The sequence below is a fragment of the Desmodus rotundus genome, chromosome 9 (genome assembly GCF_022682495.2).
Source record: "Desmodus rotundus isolate HL8 chromosome 9, HLdesRot8A.1, whole genome shotgun sequence".
Taxonomy (NCBI): Eukaryota; Metazoa; Chordata; class Mammalia; order Chiroptera; family Phyllostomidae; genus Desmodus; species Desmodus rotundus.
Window position 1 is genome coordinate 28812127 of NC_071395.1, and position 18739 is coordinate 28830865.

The following is an 18739-nucleotide window of genomic DNA, read 5'->3' on the forward strand; positions in this document are numbered from 1 at the left end:
TGTACATTTGTTACAATTAATGAAAAAATATTGACACAATATCATTAACTAAAGCTCCTATTTCCCCCAGATTTCCTTAGTTTTACCTGATGTCCTTTGTCAGACCCACCCAGGGTACCATATGACATTTGATAGGCATGTCTCCTTTGCCTCTTTTTGATTGTAAGTTTCTCAGGCTCATCTAAAGGAAATCAGGGCTCTTTGGAGACATGACTTATTCTAAGGCTGGGGCAAGAAATATACAAGATGAGTGAGCATCTTACTTTGCCAGAAAGTAAGGAAGTACTCAAAAACAAACAACTCACAATGATGGAAGCATGCCAAAAGGTTAGAGAAAGCAAGTGAAAGAGCTCCCAATTGCTGAAACTGGAACAATTTGAACAAGAAAATAAGTAAAGTAGCATTGAATTACATCCAAAGTATAAAATAAATACCCATGTGTCCATACTGATATAAATGCTGGGTACATAAAAGAATGAGGGAGAAGAAATGCAACTCTTGTACAGAATAATTCTAAATCATTTATGTAGATAGTCCAACTATAAGGACAAAAGTTTAACTGAACTACCTACTCCTTAAGAGTGGGCTGTGCATAGTGACTTCCTTCCCAGAGGGGCAGTATGGTAAGTGACCATAATAGATAGCTGTAGAGTGGATAAGTTTAACAAATATGACCTCGGCCAGATGCTCACGATTAACATCAACAGTGGTGTCATGTCCATAGTCTGTAACCCCAATATAATATGATGACAAAGACACATTACCTCTGAGGTCTTCCTACAAGCAACACATAAGACCCCATGTGATCATGAAGAAGGACATCAGTGAACTCCCAGCTGAGTAATATTCTACAAAATATCTGGTCAATTATCCTCATAACCATCAAGATCTTCAAAAAACAAGGCAAATCTAAGAAACTGTCACAGGCAAGAGAGCCTAAAAAGGTCTGACAAATAAATAAATGTTGCATCCCGGGTGAGATCTTGGAACAGAAAAAGGACATTAGAGGAACAACTGAGGAAGTCTGAATAAAGTATAAACTTTAGTTAATAAAAGTGAATTAATATTAAATCATTATAACAAATGTACTATACTAATGTAAAGTATTAAAATGGAAAATTGGGTGCATGTCATATAAGATACTCTCTGCACTGTATTTATAACTCCATTTTTTAACCATAATACTCAAAATTTGTCAAGGTGAAGTAAACAAATGAAGTAAGTCAGGAAAGAAATTTATCAATGTATTTCTGGAGCTTGAAAATTACTTTTGCTTTTTGAAACAGTGATGTCACTTTGCAGAATCAGTTGATCCCATCAATAATCCAAAATAATGATATATGTTTATAAACAAAAATTTCAACATAGCAGAATGTTTAAATGAATTATATGTAAGTATATTATCATGTACTCATAAACTGTTCATTATGTAATGCTAATTCATAATAAACTTAATTATATACTATTAGGCAAGGCACACAGGATCCCTAATTGCATATGCATTATATATTAACTATATAAAATATATTTGAAAGAACATAATATAATATCCTAAAATGTTAGCAGAACATCCCCCCAAGTGGAGGGATTATGTCAGAGTACATTTCTTCCTCCTACTCAGGCCAAAGGAATGAGGGCACTGCTTTTAGGAAAGTTATCCTCAGAGTTCACCAACCTTGATGTGCTTCAGTCTGAAAAGCATCTCTACGACTTGTCTTTGTTTATATTCCATTGAACCATGGTGATATCCGATGCCCCGCCTTAGCAGACTGTACAGTTTGTAGCTTTTTCTTGTTCCTCTCAGTCTGTATAAGATCTTTGATAAAGTCTGAAATATTCCAAACAAAGAGTCTGCAGTATCAACTTAAAGCATTCATCTTTCAACTTAACAATGATGTCATGTGTTAAAAAGTTGTTTGGAAATCAATGCAGAGTTGGACACACTTCTGTAAATAGTTGTGACCAGAATCCAAAACCTATTTAAACTACAAAATGCCCAATATATGGATGGTATTTTAGTAGAATGGTTTCATAGTACCTGATATTCAAAGTCTGATATCTGATACCAGCAAATGCAACCCAACCTTCCACGTGGTGATGCTTTCATCATCTATTTCTTTGTCAGGAACACGTACCCCATTTTCTTCCCCATACCCACTGCATGGTTGAGACCTACCCTTGGTCCCAAACTGTTAAATCACTGGTTATAGCTCTAATGGACTGAACCCTCAGGGAATGAGGAAACACTGAAGGGAGAAGGTAAGAGGGGTGAGGGACCAGAGTACCCTGAGGCTAGTACCAAAACCCATCCCTGCCTAAATTCTCAGCTTAGTCTAATTTGCTACCACCCTAATATTGTTTTATTTTTGCTGTTAATTCAAATCTAACTTACTGGGTTTCTTTTTCATTAGCATTTCCAGTCATGTCTGATCAGTGTTGGTTGTTCTCTCTCTCATTCTTTGTGTCTTCCTGTTTTTTCTTTGTGTTATCTTTATGTCCGTCTCTGTTTCTTTCTCTCTCTCCCCACTCCTCCCTCTATTCCTCCCTCTCTTTCTTCCTCTCTCTCTCTCTCCTCTCTCTGCCTCTCTCTCTCTCCCTCTGTCTTGTTCTCCTTTCTCTCTCTCTCTGAAACTCCCTGGGTCTATTTCTGTATGCTTTGTCTATTTGTCAGTCACTATTATTTTTCCTCTCTTTCTTTTCTTTTTCATCCTTTTTTCTCTCATTCTGCCTATTTTTCTCCTCTCTCCCATAACTTAAGGAAAGAAAAAGGCATAAACAAGTAATAACCATATTTCTCTGACTACTACCATGAACTGTGAGGTCAACCAACAAACATTTTATGAGCACCCATTGTTCAGGGTGTCTATTCATGTTCTAGAGCTACATTTCTGAATGAGGTGTGTTATAAGGGAGAAGCATAAGACATCCTAACTCCACAGTTTCCACTTTGAAGAACTAGGCACAAGATAGGTAAAAAAAAACAGACAAGAAAGAATTTTCAGAAGAAAGACAAATATGATTTTGAGGTTCTTTTAGCTAGTTGTTGTTTAAGCCTATAGCTCAGAAAAATATATATATTTAATTTTAATATATCTGTCTATATATAGAAATAGTTATAACTAACTTCAATTAATAAATACAATTTCATAGATATCAGAGTTATACTTTGGCACAAATCTTCAAGCTGCTTTTAAATGACTGTATAAGCTCAAGCAAACTTATCTTAATTTTTCTGGCCTCCAACTTTAGTGTCCAATTTATAGTTTCAAGATTTAGACTGTATTGCATGTTTTATAAATTCCATATAAGAACATAGACACTATGTGGACTTTTATGTACTAAACTGTTTCTTCAAAAATTCTTAGGTGAAACTCTTAACCCCCAGTACGAGATGTGACTGTGTTTGAATATAGGTTCTTTACAACGTAATTCAATTAAAATGAGGTCATTAGTGTGGTCCCTCATCCAGTGTAACTAGTGTCCCTATGAGAAGAGGAAATTTGAACAGGTACAGAAAAGGGAAGAAGATAATGAAGATACAGAAAGAAGATGTAAGCCAAGGAGAAAGATCTGGAACAGATCCTTCCCTCATTGCCCTCGGAAGGACCCACCCTGCCAACACCTTGATCTCTGACTTCAACTCTCCAGAACTGGGAGAGAATAAGCATCAGCTGTTTAAGCCACTCACTCTGTAGCACTTTGTTACAGCAGCCCTAGCAGGTCAACACGCCCACCTGGACACCTGAATGTACCCTTGTTTCTTTCCCTTACCTGGTTATCCACAACTGTACGGTCTGCATAAGTACAGTCTGGACTCACTTCATAATACTTCTTAAGGTTTTTCCTCATTTCCTTTATTTCAGCGGCCAGTACTATGATTCTTTGAATTCTGACACCTGAATCTGAATTAAAAAATCTGAATATAAGAAATATGGAAAATCAGTAAATATATTGATTTAGCTTGTTCTTCTTTTTTTTTTTTTAAGTTTGAGGTTATATACATAAATGCTAGGTGAAAATTAATGCAGATAATTCAAACCCGAAACACAATGTGCTTAGTAGAGAATATTCATCAGGCCTTAATTACCTCAATTGTCTCTTTTATCAGCTTCCCATTAAAGTATATTTAAATATATTCATTAAAATGCTCCTAACAAAAAAATAGAAAAACCTTCTACACCTCTCCTATCTCTCATGCCAGCCAAATTTTAATTTATTTTCTACATCCAGTGAAACAATATTTTTTTAAAAAATATCTTTTTATTGATTTGAGAGAATGAGGAAGGGAGAAAGAGAAACATCGATTTGTTTCCAGTGGAACAATATTTTTGACATTAAATTTGATAGAAAAATTTAACTTTCCTAATAACTGCATAAAAATGCAAATTCTTTATAGTTGAAGAAGTACAGAATAATTTTGTCTGCAAGACTGTCTTCTTCCTAACATAGGTTATAATTGACTTTCTGCACATGCCAAAATGAACCTGGAGATACATCAGGGTACTTCTTAATAAGTCATTGCTTGGGTGGAAGGGCATACAGAGGAAGGGTGACCAGCTGCTGGGCCACTGACACAGATCTGTATCAGCCATCCTACCTGCAGCTTCACTCTTCTAGGATTCCAACCTATTCTGTATGACCACCTCCAGCACAGGAAACAGTCAGAAAAGTATAATTTATTGCATCATGGTTATTATTTCTTTCAAGAATCAGTAGGGCAAATGCTAGAAAAGAATCCTGAGTGAGGGTGAGAATTGTGTAACTATGATCAAACTAAGTTATGTAACAAAATTCCTACGTCACGTTTTCCAGGTTAATTCGTACATTAGGATGAAACAAAAATAGAGGCATTTCTTCACATATTGGTATACTTCATAACAAGACAATAAAGGCATAAAAATACAAAAAAATCTTATTTCCTGTATTATATAAAAAGACAATTACGTTAGTGAATTTGTTCTAATTAGCTATTTGATATTTTAATAGCTATCTTCTAAAAGTGAGTGTAAACCATTATACAATTTATTTCTAGCAAATTTACAAACTTGCAATTTCTAAAAAGCAAATGTGTAACTTGCACTACTAAGAAAAAGGAAAGAAGCTAGTACAATGAAGAAAATTATTGCAAGTTATTATATAATTTTTTAATATTATAAAATACTCAACAAAGTCCCTTCCTGGATGTCCTCCCAAAAGTGAAGTATTAGTCAATTAATTTGATGTGTCATATAAAGGAGACAGAAAATCACATTATCACATTATAAAAACAAGTTTGAATTATAAAAACAGCTGCAGACTCATCCAATTTATTTTAAACTTCAAAATTTCACAACTCAAGTAAAAATACTCACGCAGCACAGTTTCTTTTTTGAGACTTTACTGCTTTCCATAGTTTCTTGTTCAAATTTTTCTTCTCTCTTTGAGAATTTGGGTCTTTATGCGTATCCTGTTTCATTATCAAACTTGTAAGAAGTCGTGAAGCTGATCGTTCCACGGAGTGAATGTTGAATCTAAATTTAAAATTTATCAGAATTTTTAAAAACTTCATCTTAACATCATTCTTTTATATATATATTCATATATCTTATAGATATATCTCATATTGTGAGATATGTTACATCTCTCATATATGGATTATATATGAGATAGATTATATAATCATGTAATTTTATTCATAATCTACCTTTAATTTGTTTGTTTGCTTTGGAGATCTTGTTTTGTTTCAAAAGGAACAGATTAAATTAGATCCAGGTTTCCTCCTCTCTCCTCCTGGGCTAGAATACCTACACTCTGAGGCCCAGCCCCTTTGTAAAAGTGTCTGTAACCACCCTAGCCCGCTGATGCCTCTTCCCACTAAACTCTGAAGCACCTAATGCCATTATCACGTATTTATTTCAAACGTATATTATGTTATACCTTTAAGGAACAGACTGCTTTACAATGAATAATTTACTACTTTACTCTCCTATGTTCCCAGAGTGACAAGTATCTCCTCATATTCACTATTAACATCTATAGAATGCCTTAAATTCTGAAACATTATGTAACTGTATTTATCGTGACTAGCTAAACTATTGAATCGAACTGTTTCAAGTTCACACACAACTACTCTTACAATCAATTCCTCACAGGCAGTCCAGTCGCAGATTGTGTCTGCCTCCCTGAGTCCTGGGCCCAGCACCAAGAAGCAAAGTGCAGTGAACTGAATGTGAGCTCATTTCATCCATATAGATTGATTGAATATTTCCCAAAGGAAAATCTGTACTTTAAGTACAATGAAAACATGATTGCTAATTATTCGATGTTGTCACCAAGCCCCATCTAACCTTTCTTTTCAGGCTCTGAAGAGAAAAACAGAAAAAGGAAAATGAGCAGACAGAAGGTCTTTCCTTTTTAGTGATGAGTGTAGATGTAGCCACTTTTCAAAGAGCCCAGAGAACAAACACTGCGAGGTCATACGTGTGCATATGGAATGCATGTGTGTTACCATACATGCTGTCTTTTGGCGAGTGCACGCTACACTTTACCCTTTTCCTTTTATCTGACTTTGACGGTATGAAGAACTCTTCTAATAACTGATAGCCAGAGAATTCTACTGCACTAAACTACACAATTAGATTTTGAAGTATACTTTACTAAGACAGGTGTTCCTCCCTCTCATCCTATATCCAGCTTGATATCATAAATAGGACTTCGACATAGAGTTAAAATTTCTTAAAATTCTAATATGAGTCAGAGGTCATCCATATCCTTCCTCAATTATTGTTTTTGAAAGTCTTCAAATTCATACAATATTGAGTACAAAGGTAAGTAAATGTTACTTACAAAAAGAATATTGCAGGCAGTTTATTCATTTCTTTAAGTTTTTCCACAAAACGGGGAAACATTCTTTGCTTTTCTGTTTCTGCACTGTCAAAAGTTTGAGGCTTAAGCTACTTTAGTAATTGATCCACCTGAATAAAATTATTATAAGTAAAATAAGTCATTAAATATTTACAATTGTGAAGAAAAGATGTCACAATCAGCCAGCATTTGAGACTGAAAATCAAAGTGGTAAAGCTTAGTACATTTTCACGGAGTAAGCTGGAAATTATATCTAAATCATGCACATTTTTAAATAAAGTTAAAATCTAAGAAAACTTGAATGATATTTCAACTACATTACAATCATGCCGATGGTGTTCACGGAAGTGGACAGAGATTGTCACAAATTGATGCTGGTTCTTAACATGGTGAACACAAGGCACGGGAAGTAAGACTTTAACATAATCGAGTCAAAATTGCTCAAAATTCTACAAATACCAAACAGATGTTATGAATTTGTACAATATCAATACCAAATTAATGTTAAGGGGGAAGGATTAAGGAGGCTAAAAACAAGAGGTGCAAACCATGGTTGTCCTGGGAAAACTAAGAAACGTGAACAAATACAATTACAGAAGAGAATTCAGCTAACTCACCAAGGGCTTAGGAACCCAGCTGTGAGAGACACAACAAATCAACCACTAAACCAAAAAACCCTATAATTGTTGGGGTTAGAGAAGCGTGTGGTTCAATATAAGCTCAAGGAGGAATAAAACACTGGGGTAACTTTTCCAATTTTCCAAACCACATGTATCATGTTTTCTTATTTTTTGTTTATGTTTAATGACTCAATTTATATATCATAAATAAATCTATCATAAAAAACTTGAACAAGCTTTGCTCCATTCTCTCATTTCTTCTACTCCATCAGTTGACTCACCCTGAAGAAACACATCCTGGAGCCATCTGCAACTGTTATAACATAGAGATTAATCTGCTCCACAAGAACCTGGTGATTCAGCCTTCCCTGGCCTGGCCTATGGCCTTCGAGAGGACTCCCACTAGGCCTCAATAGCTCCAGCTTCAGTAGAGGAAGCCAAATATTAAATAAAATTGCTGTGGTAAAGCTTTCTCTACCTTTAAACGAGAAGGGTTGTTTTCTTTTTGATACTGTTGCCCAATATTTTGAGAAAAAGTAGTTGTGTTTTCATCAGTAGACAGTCTATATACTATAGGTAAAATGGAACAGAAAGAGATAAGTCAGTATATATGAAAAGCACCAATGGAATTTCCAGAAAGTTATGGCAATCTAGGAGGATATATATTCCCCTTCAGGAGTGTGAGAGAAATTCTCTGAGAACAGAAAAGAGAAAAGCAGGAGTCCTGCTTCTTTCTGCTTTCATTAGGGCTGAACGAGACCCCACTGGACCCCACCCTCTTGCAGGTAACAACTGCCACTTTGAGGAAAAGTACAACCAAACAATGACTGGAAAGCGGAACAAAAGCAGACAGGTTCTGGAGGAGAGCATGCAGGGAAGGGGAACAGCAGGAGTGGAAAAACACAGCTTCCTGGCTTTTAGCCTGGGGACATGCAGCCAAGCCAAAACGTTGACAAACCCTTTCCCACCCCCATCCTGCAATCTTTTGTGTAAAGAAACAGAAAATCCTGCTAAGAACAATAGCCACTAAAGTGAGAGAATTCCAGAAAGAAGAGACCTACAAAAGAAAATTCCTAAAATCTATGAATAAACTAAGCCCAAATTTATTTAACTATTGACCCGCACGTGGGCAAGACAACTCCATTCAGCCCAACTAAGGATGAAAGAATGGGGATGTTAGCTGTCGCTCAGAAGACAGAATTTGTAACTTAAGTTATAATTTTTTTTTATTTCTCCCGAGGACTATAACAGAATATAGAATCTCTACAATATAACATTCACAGTCCAAAAAATAACAAAAAGCAGACAATCCCACAAAATAACAACATATAAGGAACAAGGAAAATATGACCCCTTCTCAGGAGGAAAGAAAGTTATCCCAGATAAACATAAAACATTATAAAGATGTTGGAATTAGCTGATAAGGACTTGGAAGTAGAACAATAACCTCAGAATAAGAAGTTCTGAAAAATATAAATAAATATGTCCAGTGCCAAAAGAGCCCACAGAGGAAAATATATGGCTAAAAAAAAAAATTAACTAGAGGAGTAGAAAAAAATACAAAGAAAAAATTTTTAAAAAGACATTTTGAAACATGAGACTCACAATAAAGGTTTTTCCTAAATATAGTAAAACTAGACGTTCTGAACAAACAGGCGTCCGTGAACTTCAGATAAACAAGAAATCATTATAGATGCCAACACAGGAAAAAAGACTGTTACCAACTCTAGGACTAAAGTATGTCAACCAGGGCTTGTTAAATATCTGCTGAGAGGTATCTCAATTCATAACTGGAAAATGTGTTGATATCCCCAACAGTGTAAGAATTATAACATTAATCAAAGCCATATCAAACCACAAAGAAGTGACATAACTAAAAAATCAAAACAACTTTATCTAGTAAAATAATTGGGATAAGGTAATATTTATAACCGGTCTTCTCATTAAAAATAATATAGAATAAAAATATGATGATATAGCAAGAGAAAAAGCTGGCCACATAAATATTAACTAAAAGCAGAATATAGATTACTATACCAGAGGATGCCTGGTAAAAAAAATAAAATTAAGAAATAATTTTATTCAGTTACTCATTCAACTGATATTCTATATATACCCTACTGGTCTATAAATCATATTTTAAACAAAATATCTAAAATTTAAAAATGAAAAATAAATGTTTAAAACTAAAAATTTTAGGTGAAAAGAATGTAAAATATTCAACAAAAATTTTTAGACCGGATACAATAGATGCAAAGAGGATTTTCATGTTATGAATGGCACCACTGACTGCCACAAGGTATGTCATAAGCTCTAAGGCAGGGGTGTCGAACTCATTTTCACCACGGGCCACATCAGCCTTGCGGTTGCCTTCAGAGGGCCGACTGTAATTTCAACTCCTTAACAGTTAAGGAGTAGTTATATGTATACAGTCCTAAAATTATTTCGGCCCTTTGAAGGCAACTGTGAGGCTGATGTGGCCCCCAGTGAAAATAAGTTTGACACCCCTGCTCTAAGGGAAGGAAATCTATGACTCATGCCTACTGAAGAGGAGATTGGATGAAACTAATTAGAGCTTAGGGATTTGCCACCTCCTAAAACACTGTAAGTCAAGAGGACTAAGTAAAATTAAGTTTGATCTAGGCTGGTACCTCTATATCCCAGTGGTTAAAAGCCAGATAATAGCAATGATAAACCAAAAGCTTTCAATCCTGTCTGCACATTAAAATTTCATAGAATCTGTTTTTAAAATTCCAGGGCTTCAGCTCCATACAAGGCCAATCAAATCAGAATTTTTAATAAGCTGCATTTTTTATAAGCAGCTAGTATTGCAAACCTCTATTTTATATAAGAGTAATTCTTGACATTTGGTGGTTTTCAGGCTTGCAGATCAGGTGGTCTGCCCAAGTCAGAGTGAAATTAAAATAAAAAGAAAAAATGGAGAAAAAATGGGTTCCATCTCCCATGGAAAGAGAATGAGAAAATAGGGATGAATTAAAATTTTGCTTCTGTTTCCTGAACTGATCAAGAAATAATCCCATCTTAACCATGACTTTGGGATCCAAGTAGTGAAGACTGTTTGATATTACATATCGGTAAATGTAAATGAGTGGGACCATGTTCTTTTTCTTCTAACAGTCTGGTGTGTCAGCCCTGGGTAACCATGGATATGAACGACCATAGATATGGGCCACTGCTTGTGCACTGAAATGCTGTAGCACCCATTTTCAGGAAGTAAATATCATCAGGATTTTATCATCACAAATAAGTAAAGTCAAAAAACACAACTTACAGTAAGTAACATAAATTAAATACTACTTATATATTTTTTTAATCTCTCTAGTTTGTTGGCAACAGACAGAAACTGGGCAGTCACCTATTCATATAAGAAAGCAGACAAAAGGTCTCCTTTGGGGAAATATTGGAGAAGAAAGTCAGGGTTATGACCCAGTTGTATCAGAAATCAGAGAAGTCCTGTCTTCTATGAAAAGCAATAGCCCAACTTGAGATTCAGGAAAGACATGGTGCCAGCATGTGCGGGTTGTCCAAACTGGAGCTCAAGTAGTGATTCTTTGCATTTTTCCACATCTAGCTAACTGCATTTAAGCTAGAATAGCAAAGCATGGCAATGGGGTATTCATCTTCAAATCCTCGAGAGCTTTATAGGTGATTCTCCTGAACCTAAAGTCAGGTCCTTTTCTTATTAATATGAAATTAAAAGAAAATCCTAAATGGTTGTAGCTACCTTGCTTGGGTCCAGCTGAATCCAACGAATCATTTCTTTTTTCAGTTCCTCTTCATATTTCTTGGCATCTGTCCTCATAATGACTATTTTATTTTTGAAGCAGCTGAATTCTTCAGGTTCTAACTCCTTGAAAACGAAGACCCACAAATACCAAGTAAAATGAAGTCATCATCCTTTCTGTAGTTTTCCACTTACACCATTATGAAGGAAATCTCTCCAGCAGTCTTTTTCATCCATACTCAGTTAAAGTTAACTGCATGTAGGCTGACAGTTCTGTCCTCTATGTAACGGTAGCATGTTATTTGGTTTTCATTAGAATGTACCAACACATACATGCTTTTAATACTGCAATTAGTTTTAGAGATAAAAAATAAAAATGTATAAAATGTTTATTTTAAAAATACATCGTTTTTATCATGGTGAGGCACTATTCTAAGCATTTTACAAATAGCAATTCAATTAATCTTCATAATAACACAACAAAGTAGATATTTTTTTGGTAGGAAAAAATATGGATCATAGAAAAAAATAGAACTAACTTGCCCAATTCTGGAGCATTGTGGCTCTGGAATTTAAATTCTAAACAATGAAATATGCTGCCTTTATCTATACCAGAATAAAAACCATTCATGAACTTGCTCATTGTTAATGGACTGCCATAGCCAAAGAAGTAAGACATCAGCCATTGAGTGTATATATGCACACACCTGCATCCTTGTCCATTCGGGCCACACGTGCACCATTGCATCGTACAGCAGTATGCTTTCCCGTGGGGAAAATCCAAGGTCCAAAGGGATTCCATATTTCTCTAACTAAAGACCATAAAATATCAGAATTCTTAATTTTGCATTCCATCTACATATGTTTAACAATCTGGGTACATACACATTTTCCAAAGTGGTTTATACTTACATGCTTGACTGTAAGTGCAGCACATGGGTGATAGTGTTCAATGATAAAGTCATTATCCTTGAGGGAACACACATACTTTTCCAGGTCATTGTATCGCTCTTTGTACCATACTGTAATTATAGGATTGAAATGATCATTAAGATTTGTCTGCTTTCAAAACAATGACCTAATTATGATTTCACAATTACGAGCAGGCCTAGGAAGACCTATGCATGAGCCCATTGCCAATAAATCATTAGAAACAGTGCTGGTCATTGGGAAGAACTTTGAAAGAGGATTCAATATATCCGTACTGCCTATCTGTGCTTTCCTTTTCTTCCTGGTCTTAATCTTCAATTATATCACCATTTTTTTTAGTATTTAATTATGAATTTCTAATTTATATCTCTATGTATTCTTGTAAAGCATGCCTTTGTATAATGGGGCATGGGGTAAATAAATAAATATATAGACATACAATTAATTAGGGACATTGGGTATCACTATTACTATTATTATTATATTATCTCTCTATCTTTAAGAACAGTATTACCAGGTCAAAGAAAGAATGCATTCTTCTCTTTTTCTGTTCCTTTTCTTTAATTGAAGAAGCTAATAGTCTAAGTATGTCTATTAATATTACACTGGGCTTTATTTTTTTTCTTAGCACTTACTACTACTTAGCATGCTATTTATTTTTTATTATTTCTTACTTTATTTACTATTCATTTTGTTTAATCAGTGTCCACATTAAACTTTAAGCTCCAGAAAAGCAAGATGTTTCCTACTGTAATTCTAGGGACAATAATGGGACCTGGCCCCCAGCGGGCATTTTCACATTTGTTAAGTGAAAATACTAGTGTCGCGTGGGTATCTGCAGCTCTTAGCTGAAAAGTAGCCAGAAAAATAGAATTTTATACTACTTTATAGACTTCATATAAAAACAGTCACAAGTATATAATGTATAGCAACATTCATTCATTCAGTAGTAAAACATTTAGAGTACATATAAAAGACACCATGATATAGATTAAAAATGTTTTATGCATAATTTATTTTATATTATCTATTTACTTAGATATATATATGCATATGTTTAAAATGTCTAGTGTTTTCAAAGGAAAATAAGACATATAAAAATAGTTACAATAGACAGTAGGAAATGTCATAACATCAGACATACTATGGGGCTTGAGCTCAGAGAATTAAGGTTGTATTTGAGCTGTGCCTCTAGACAAGACCTCTTAAATAATAAATAGATAGAATTGGGTCAAGTGTAGATGAAAGATTATCCCAGAAAAAGAAATGTAAAGAGCAAAGGCAAGTTGTGAGGATCAATGAATAATCTAAATGTCAAGAAAACTCATGAAGAGAAAGGCTTCTGTGCTGTGAAACAGGAGTGATGACACAGAACTAGACCAGGTTACAAGTAAAACAGGTTATTCTGAAGCAATGATTTTTCAGTAGAACAAAACTGAACTGCCCTCTGGAAACGTTTTTGTCTTTCATGTTTTCTTACAAAATAAGGAGTTGAAACATTTATCTGTGCTACAGTTCTGTCTTAAACCACACTGAATAATACAGGAATTTACATTGTTTCAAAAGAGATAATCTCTGGAAAGAGTTTGATCATCAGGTTTATTAGATGCACATTTGTTAGCTGTGTGGGCTTCGTTCAGCATATCAGTCTTCTAGAGCTAATATTCTTACTCAAGGTCCACTGTATATTAAAGCAAAATTGATTTCCTTTCAGAGTTGTAGCAAGAATCAGATTGATTTATGCATGTAAGATGCCCTAATGCATTACAAGCATGCAGAGCTCTCCTTCTCCTGGGTTGAGACGGTCATACCCAGTCTAACTCTGTAGGACGGCTTTTCCACTCCTTTTCTTTGTTGTTTCTTGGCAACTTTCAAGGCATTTTGCGATAGACCAGAATTTTCCATTGTGCTTTCAACATGTTGCCAGTATCTTTTAATTAACACCAACCATCTAGTTATTAAAAAAAAAAGAAAAGTATTATCATCACAGGAAAAACTACATCCGTTGTTTTCTAAGAAAAATCATTAAAATTGATTCTAATAAAAATCTTCTCAACGTGAGACATACTAAAACTATATTTACATTCACATATTTTAATCAGTTGTTATGTTCATGCAATCACCAAGAACTGATACTTTGAGGTTTCTTATGAAAGTCATTGATGCAATTAAAGTTATATCCACTTCTGTGATATGGGTTGACATATTTTTGAAAACATTTTTGGTGTTTTGTACAGGAATGTAGTGTGCACAGCATATTGGAAGGATAGTTCTAATCTGCTGCATGCTGTTCTCTAGGAATCTAAATATCAAGCTATGAACAGGACAATTAAATAACTCTCACACAAAGTTCTCCAAGAACCTGGTATATAAATTACATCTATCTAGTCAAAGGATGGAAGCAAATGTGTTCTAGTTACATATAACAAAATTTAAAGAAAATAAGTCTTACTTGAAGAGATTTTTTTGCTTTCTTTTAGATATCACTCTTTAAAAAATCTACTGGCTTATTAATTATTATTATCATCATCACTAATAGCAATTACAATGAATGCAAAACTAAGACTTACTCAGTGAGATGTTCAGGATTACTGATAGTAGCAGAGAGAGCCAGAAAGGGACATCGGATCATGACGAGGAGATGCTCCCAGACTTCTGCTCCGATTTCTCCCCCGAGACAGTGAACCTGGCAATGTGGTTACATGGTCTCAGTATAAAACAAGGTACAATTTTTTCCCAAAATATTAATACATTTTGCTAATAGAACTTATTATTTCTTTCACTTTTTACATTCAGTAATGTTCATTCACCCCTGACAAAGTTGGTCAAAGAATCCCAACATGATTTTGAGAAGAATTAAACTGGGTTTGAGAACAACGTACTGAGAGATGACTTCTCTGTGACGCATGGTGACACCTGAACTGTGAAAAGATTATCACGTGCCATGATAATAATACTCATAAGCAAAAACAAATTGAGCAAAAGAATACACTGTGTAAGTCCTGTTTACAAATGACATACTGGATAAATTATAGCGATTACCACAAAAAGATAAGATGAAGAAGAATCTCTATAAAAATAAAACATTTACTCATGTGTCACTAATTCTATCACTGAAATGCAGATAAAAATGTTTATGGAACAAATTTATTTGATGTAAATAAGGCTCTCCAGGCTTCAGTCTATAAATATACATAGAGCACTTCCTTTGTACTAGTTAGAAATCTAGAGAAAGCCTAGTCCCCTGACTGTAAATGGGGACAGAATAAGTGCAGTAATTATTAGTTTATTTATTATTAGTTTGCCACAATGACATGGGAAATTAATAATAATATGAAAGCCAGAACAACTTTAAAAGACTTGATTTTAATCAAATTCTATAAGATTCTCAGCTAACAATATTTTTATTTAGTAAAATTAGATCCTTATGTATATTATAGCCTACACTTTACAGAATTAATACAAGAGATAAAAACCAACTCAATGTCAAAAGTCTTGTTCATACTTTATTTCTGCTTTTTACTGAAGATTTTTATCCTTCATGAAGCACTTATCCACTATGAAGTAAGCACTGTGGAGAGGTAAAGAGAAGCTTTCAAAAAGCTTTTAGTCAAAATAGAGAGAGAGAGAAAAGAAAAATATGTAAATGACATCAGAAATATGTTGATAACAAGGTCATTTTAATAAATAAAGTTGTGAGCATGTGTTTGAAGTGCTAATAAATCAGAGATGAATGTGGAATTTATAATGAAGAGAAACTTCATAAGCAGCATTCTTTTTAGTGTTTTAACTAAAGATACAAAAGATTTAAAATGAACATTTTGCAATTTTTTCCTTCATTGTTACATTAGAGGACATTTAATTTCACCCTTTTACAGGGACAGACACCTCTGCGTGCCTGTGCCGCCTCACAGCACGGAAAAGCAGTACAGAGCATGAAAAGCACAGACAACGGAAGCAGACTTGCCTGTGTTCTGTCTAACCTTGGCTCTGCAGTTAACATGGGGTGAACTGGGGAAAGTGAATCTCTCTTTCCCTGAATTCAGTAGCCATAAAAACAGAAGTTACTTTATTGGTTTTTTTCCAAAGAGTAAATGGCATTATAGCTGGAAATCATTTAGAATAAATATCACTAGTAAACATTAAAATAATGGTAGTTATTAGAATTTTATGTACAGCAATATGTGTAATACAATTACTTTTATCTAATCCAATCTTTGCATTCTTTTTTAACCTTTGTTTGATTGTAAAATATAACATTCAATAAACTGTGTAAAATAGATTGTCATATTAACAAAGTATTATCCAGATTAATTAAATGAAGCAAAAATTCTCATAAACCAGGACAAATATTTCTAGTCTCTCAGAAGTCCATTTTATAACAAACTCCTTCAATAGTTACTATGTTGTTGTTGTTTTTTAAATTATGACTTGGTTTTCATTACATGTCTTCATATATACATATGTGTGTTCACAAACAATGTAAAGTTGATTTTGCCAGTTTTGTAAGGTTTTGCAATTTGAATTATATAGCATGTGTCCTTTTGTGTCTACCGTCCTTTACTCAGTATTATATTTTAAGATTATTCTCTTATATTTATTTTTATTGTCCTATGTATTCTATTATATGAATATACCACATATTATTTCCATACTAATGGACATTTGAGTTGCTACTCTAAACATTTTGTACATCTCCTGGTCCACATGTGTGAGAGGTCTTAAATTGTCTTAGTTTTGTAGATCTAAAATCTTTTTTTCTAGTCCTCAGGCATATAATTAGAATTGGAATTCCTTGTTTATGAAGTATCATATTCTTTAGGTTTTGTCAAAAAAATTTCCAGCGTGTATGAGTCTTCCCATCGCCCCAGTTACTCCATGGCACTGGACAGGGCCAGATTCTGACCTTCACTGTCTGGTGGGTGTGCTTTATTATAACGTTAATGTAACTGTTTTTCTTTTTTTAATTGGAATTTATTGGGGTTACGTTGGTGTACAAACCTAATTTTTTTTCTCTTCATATGGATTTTTAGTTTTTCTAATACTGTTTCCAGTGCCACTTTTTTCTTAAATAAAAGGTCTATACATGATTCTATTTCTGGGCTCTTTGGCCCATTTGCCTGTTTATCCCTGTTTCAAAAGACATCACTTCATGACCACTGATCATGATCACTTTTATCCTATAATTTGTTCCATTTTCCCATTTTCACTCCTTCCAGATCCGTCTTTTACCACCAGCACATTAGTCTATCCCTTCCATAAAGTGAATATTTATTTTAATAACTATCCATATGATTGCCATCTTTACTAAAGTACATGGCTACATGTTCTATGTACATCAAAATATTTAGTGGAGCAGTAGTAATGAAAGGTACCATACCTCATCGAATATGACATATCTTATCCTTTTTACCCACTTTTGACTACGAGGTGACAACAAGAGTATTTCCAAACACTGAGGCACTGTCACCAATACCTGTTTAAAAAAAAAATAGAAAAGCATTGACTTAATTTTTTAGAAAAATCTCAAGCTTCAAATTTTAAACATCAATAAGATTTTAAATGACACAGTATGTTCAATCTCATTTGTGGAAAAGGAGAACAAATTTGTGTAACAAATCTATCAAAAAGCTAAGCTGATTTTGTTAAGACACATTTTCCCACATTATACATGGGGAAAATAAAATCATCACAATTTGAAACCATCACCGCTGAAGGCAGCTGCTTCCTCGTGTTGAAATTTCAGAAATGAAAAGCATTTGACTTTACATAGAAAATACAATTTTGTAAAAGTTATCCAAATTATTAAATAAAAATAACATAACCAATGGTAAAACATAAATCTATTTCTAAAGGTAATTGTGAGTTCAGTGTATACTCACATTAAAACTTTGACGTGCCTACTAAAGTGCTGATATATGGAGTTACCTACAATGCGTTCGCGTCCATGACGTACCTGGCAATTCAAGGTGTCGTGGCGGTAGTCTCTTGTGAAAACTCCACACACCGTCAATCCTTTTGGCAATGCTTTGCTAAATAAACTGTAGACAGTTCCCACCACTTGATTAACAAGAGCCTTAAATCATAAAAGACATAATCCGCTATTCAGGAATTATTGACAACACTGGAGACATTTTTTAAAGTAAAAAAAGCCATCTGGAACAAATTTACATGCAAAACGTAGAGTACCAATTTTACATAATCCTTTCTTCATCAAAGAATTACATATACTAAATGCCTCCCACTAGTTCCATTTTAAGTTTTCCTTAATGTACAATAATACATTACAGTGTTTATTAATGTGATGGCTAAGAACAATAAATAACAATTTATGCCACATAAATGTGATATCTCTACAGGTGAAATCATATGATGATTTTTTATTTAAAACCCTAGTGGGTTCTCCCATATTGGCACATTTCTTAACTTCACTAATCCCCAGTTTTCTCATCCGTAAAGTGGGAGGACCATGCAATATGACCCCTCCCAACACTAGCATTCTGAATTTCTTCTCCCAGTGTATCTTTAAGGCCTGACATCAAGTATTCTCCATGGGAAAGAGAAAGGAAGGAATACCCCAAATCCCTTACAGAAAAAGAAA

At 34.2% G+C, this 18739-nt stretch overlaps 1 protein-coding gene across 1 annotated transcript in view; it reads right to left on the reverse strand.

Annotated features, from left to right (window-relative positions):
- Window positions 1-18739, reverse strand: part of LOC112312428 (probable ATP-dependent RNA helicase DDX60) — a 74098-nt gene that overhangs the window by 23451 nt on the left and 31908 nt on the right. The window contains 11 exon segments of the mRNA XM_053911770.1: window positions 1676-1828; window positions 3772-3916; window positions 5352-5510; window positions 6826-6953; window positions 11209-11334; window positions 11916-12020; window positions 12121-12230; window positions 13950-14089; window positions 14709-14824; window positions 17519-17614; window positions 18095-18214. Coding sequence (XP_053767745.1) covers window positions 1676-1828; window positions 3772-3916; window positions 5352-5510; window positions 6826-6953; window positions 11209-11334; window positions 11916-12020; window positions 12121-12230; window positions 13950-14089; window positions 14709-14824; window positions 17519-17614; window positions 18095-18214 — 1398 coding nt within the window.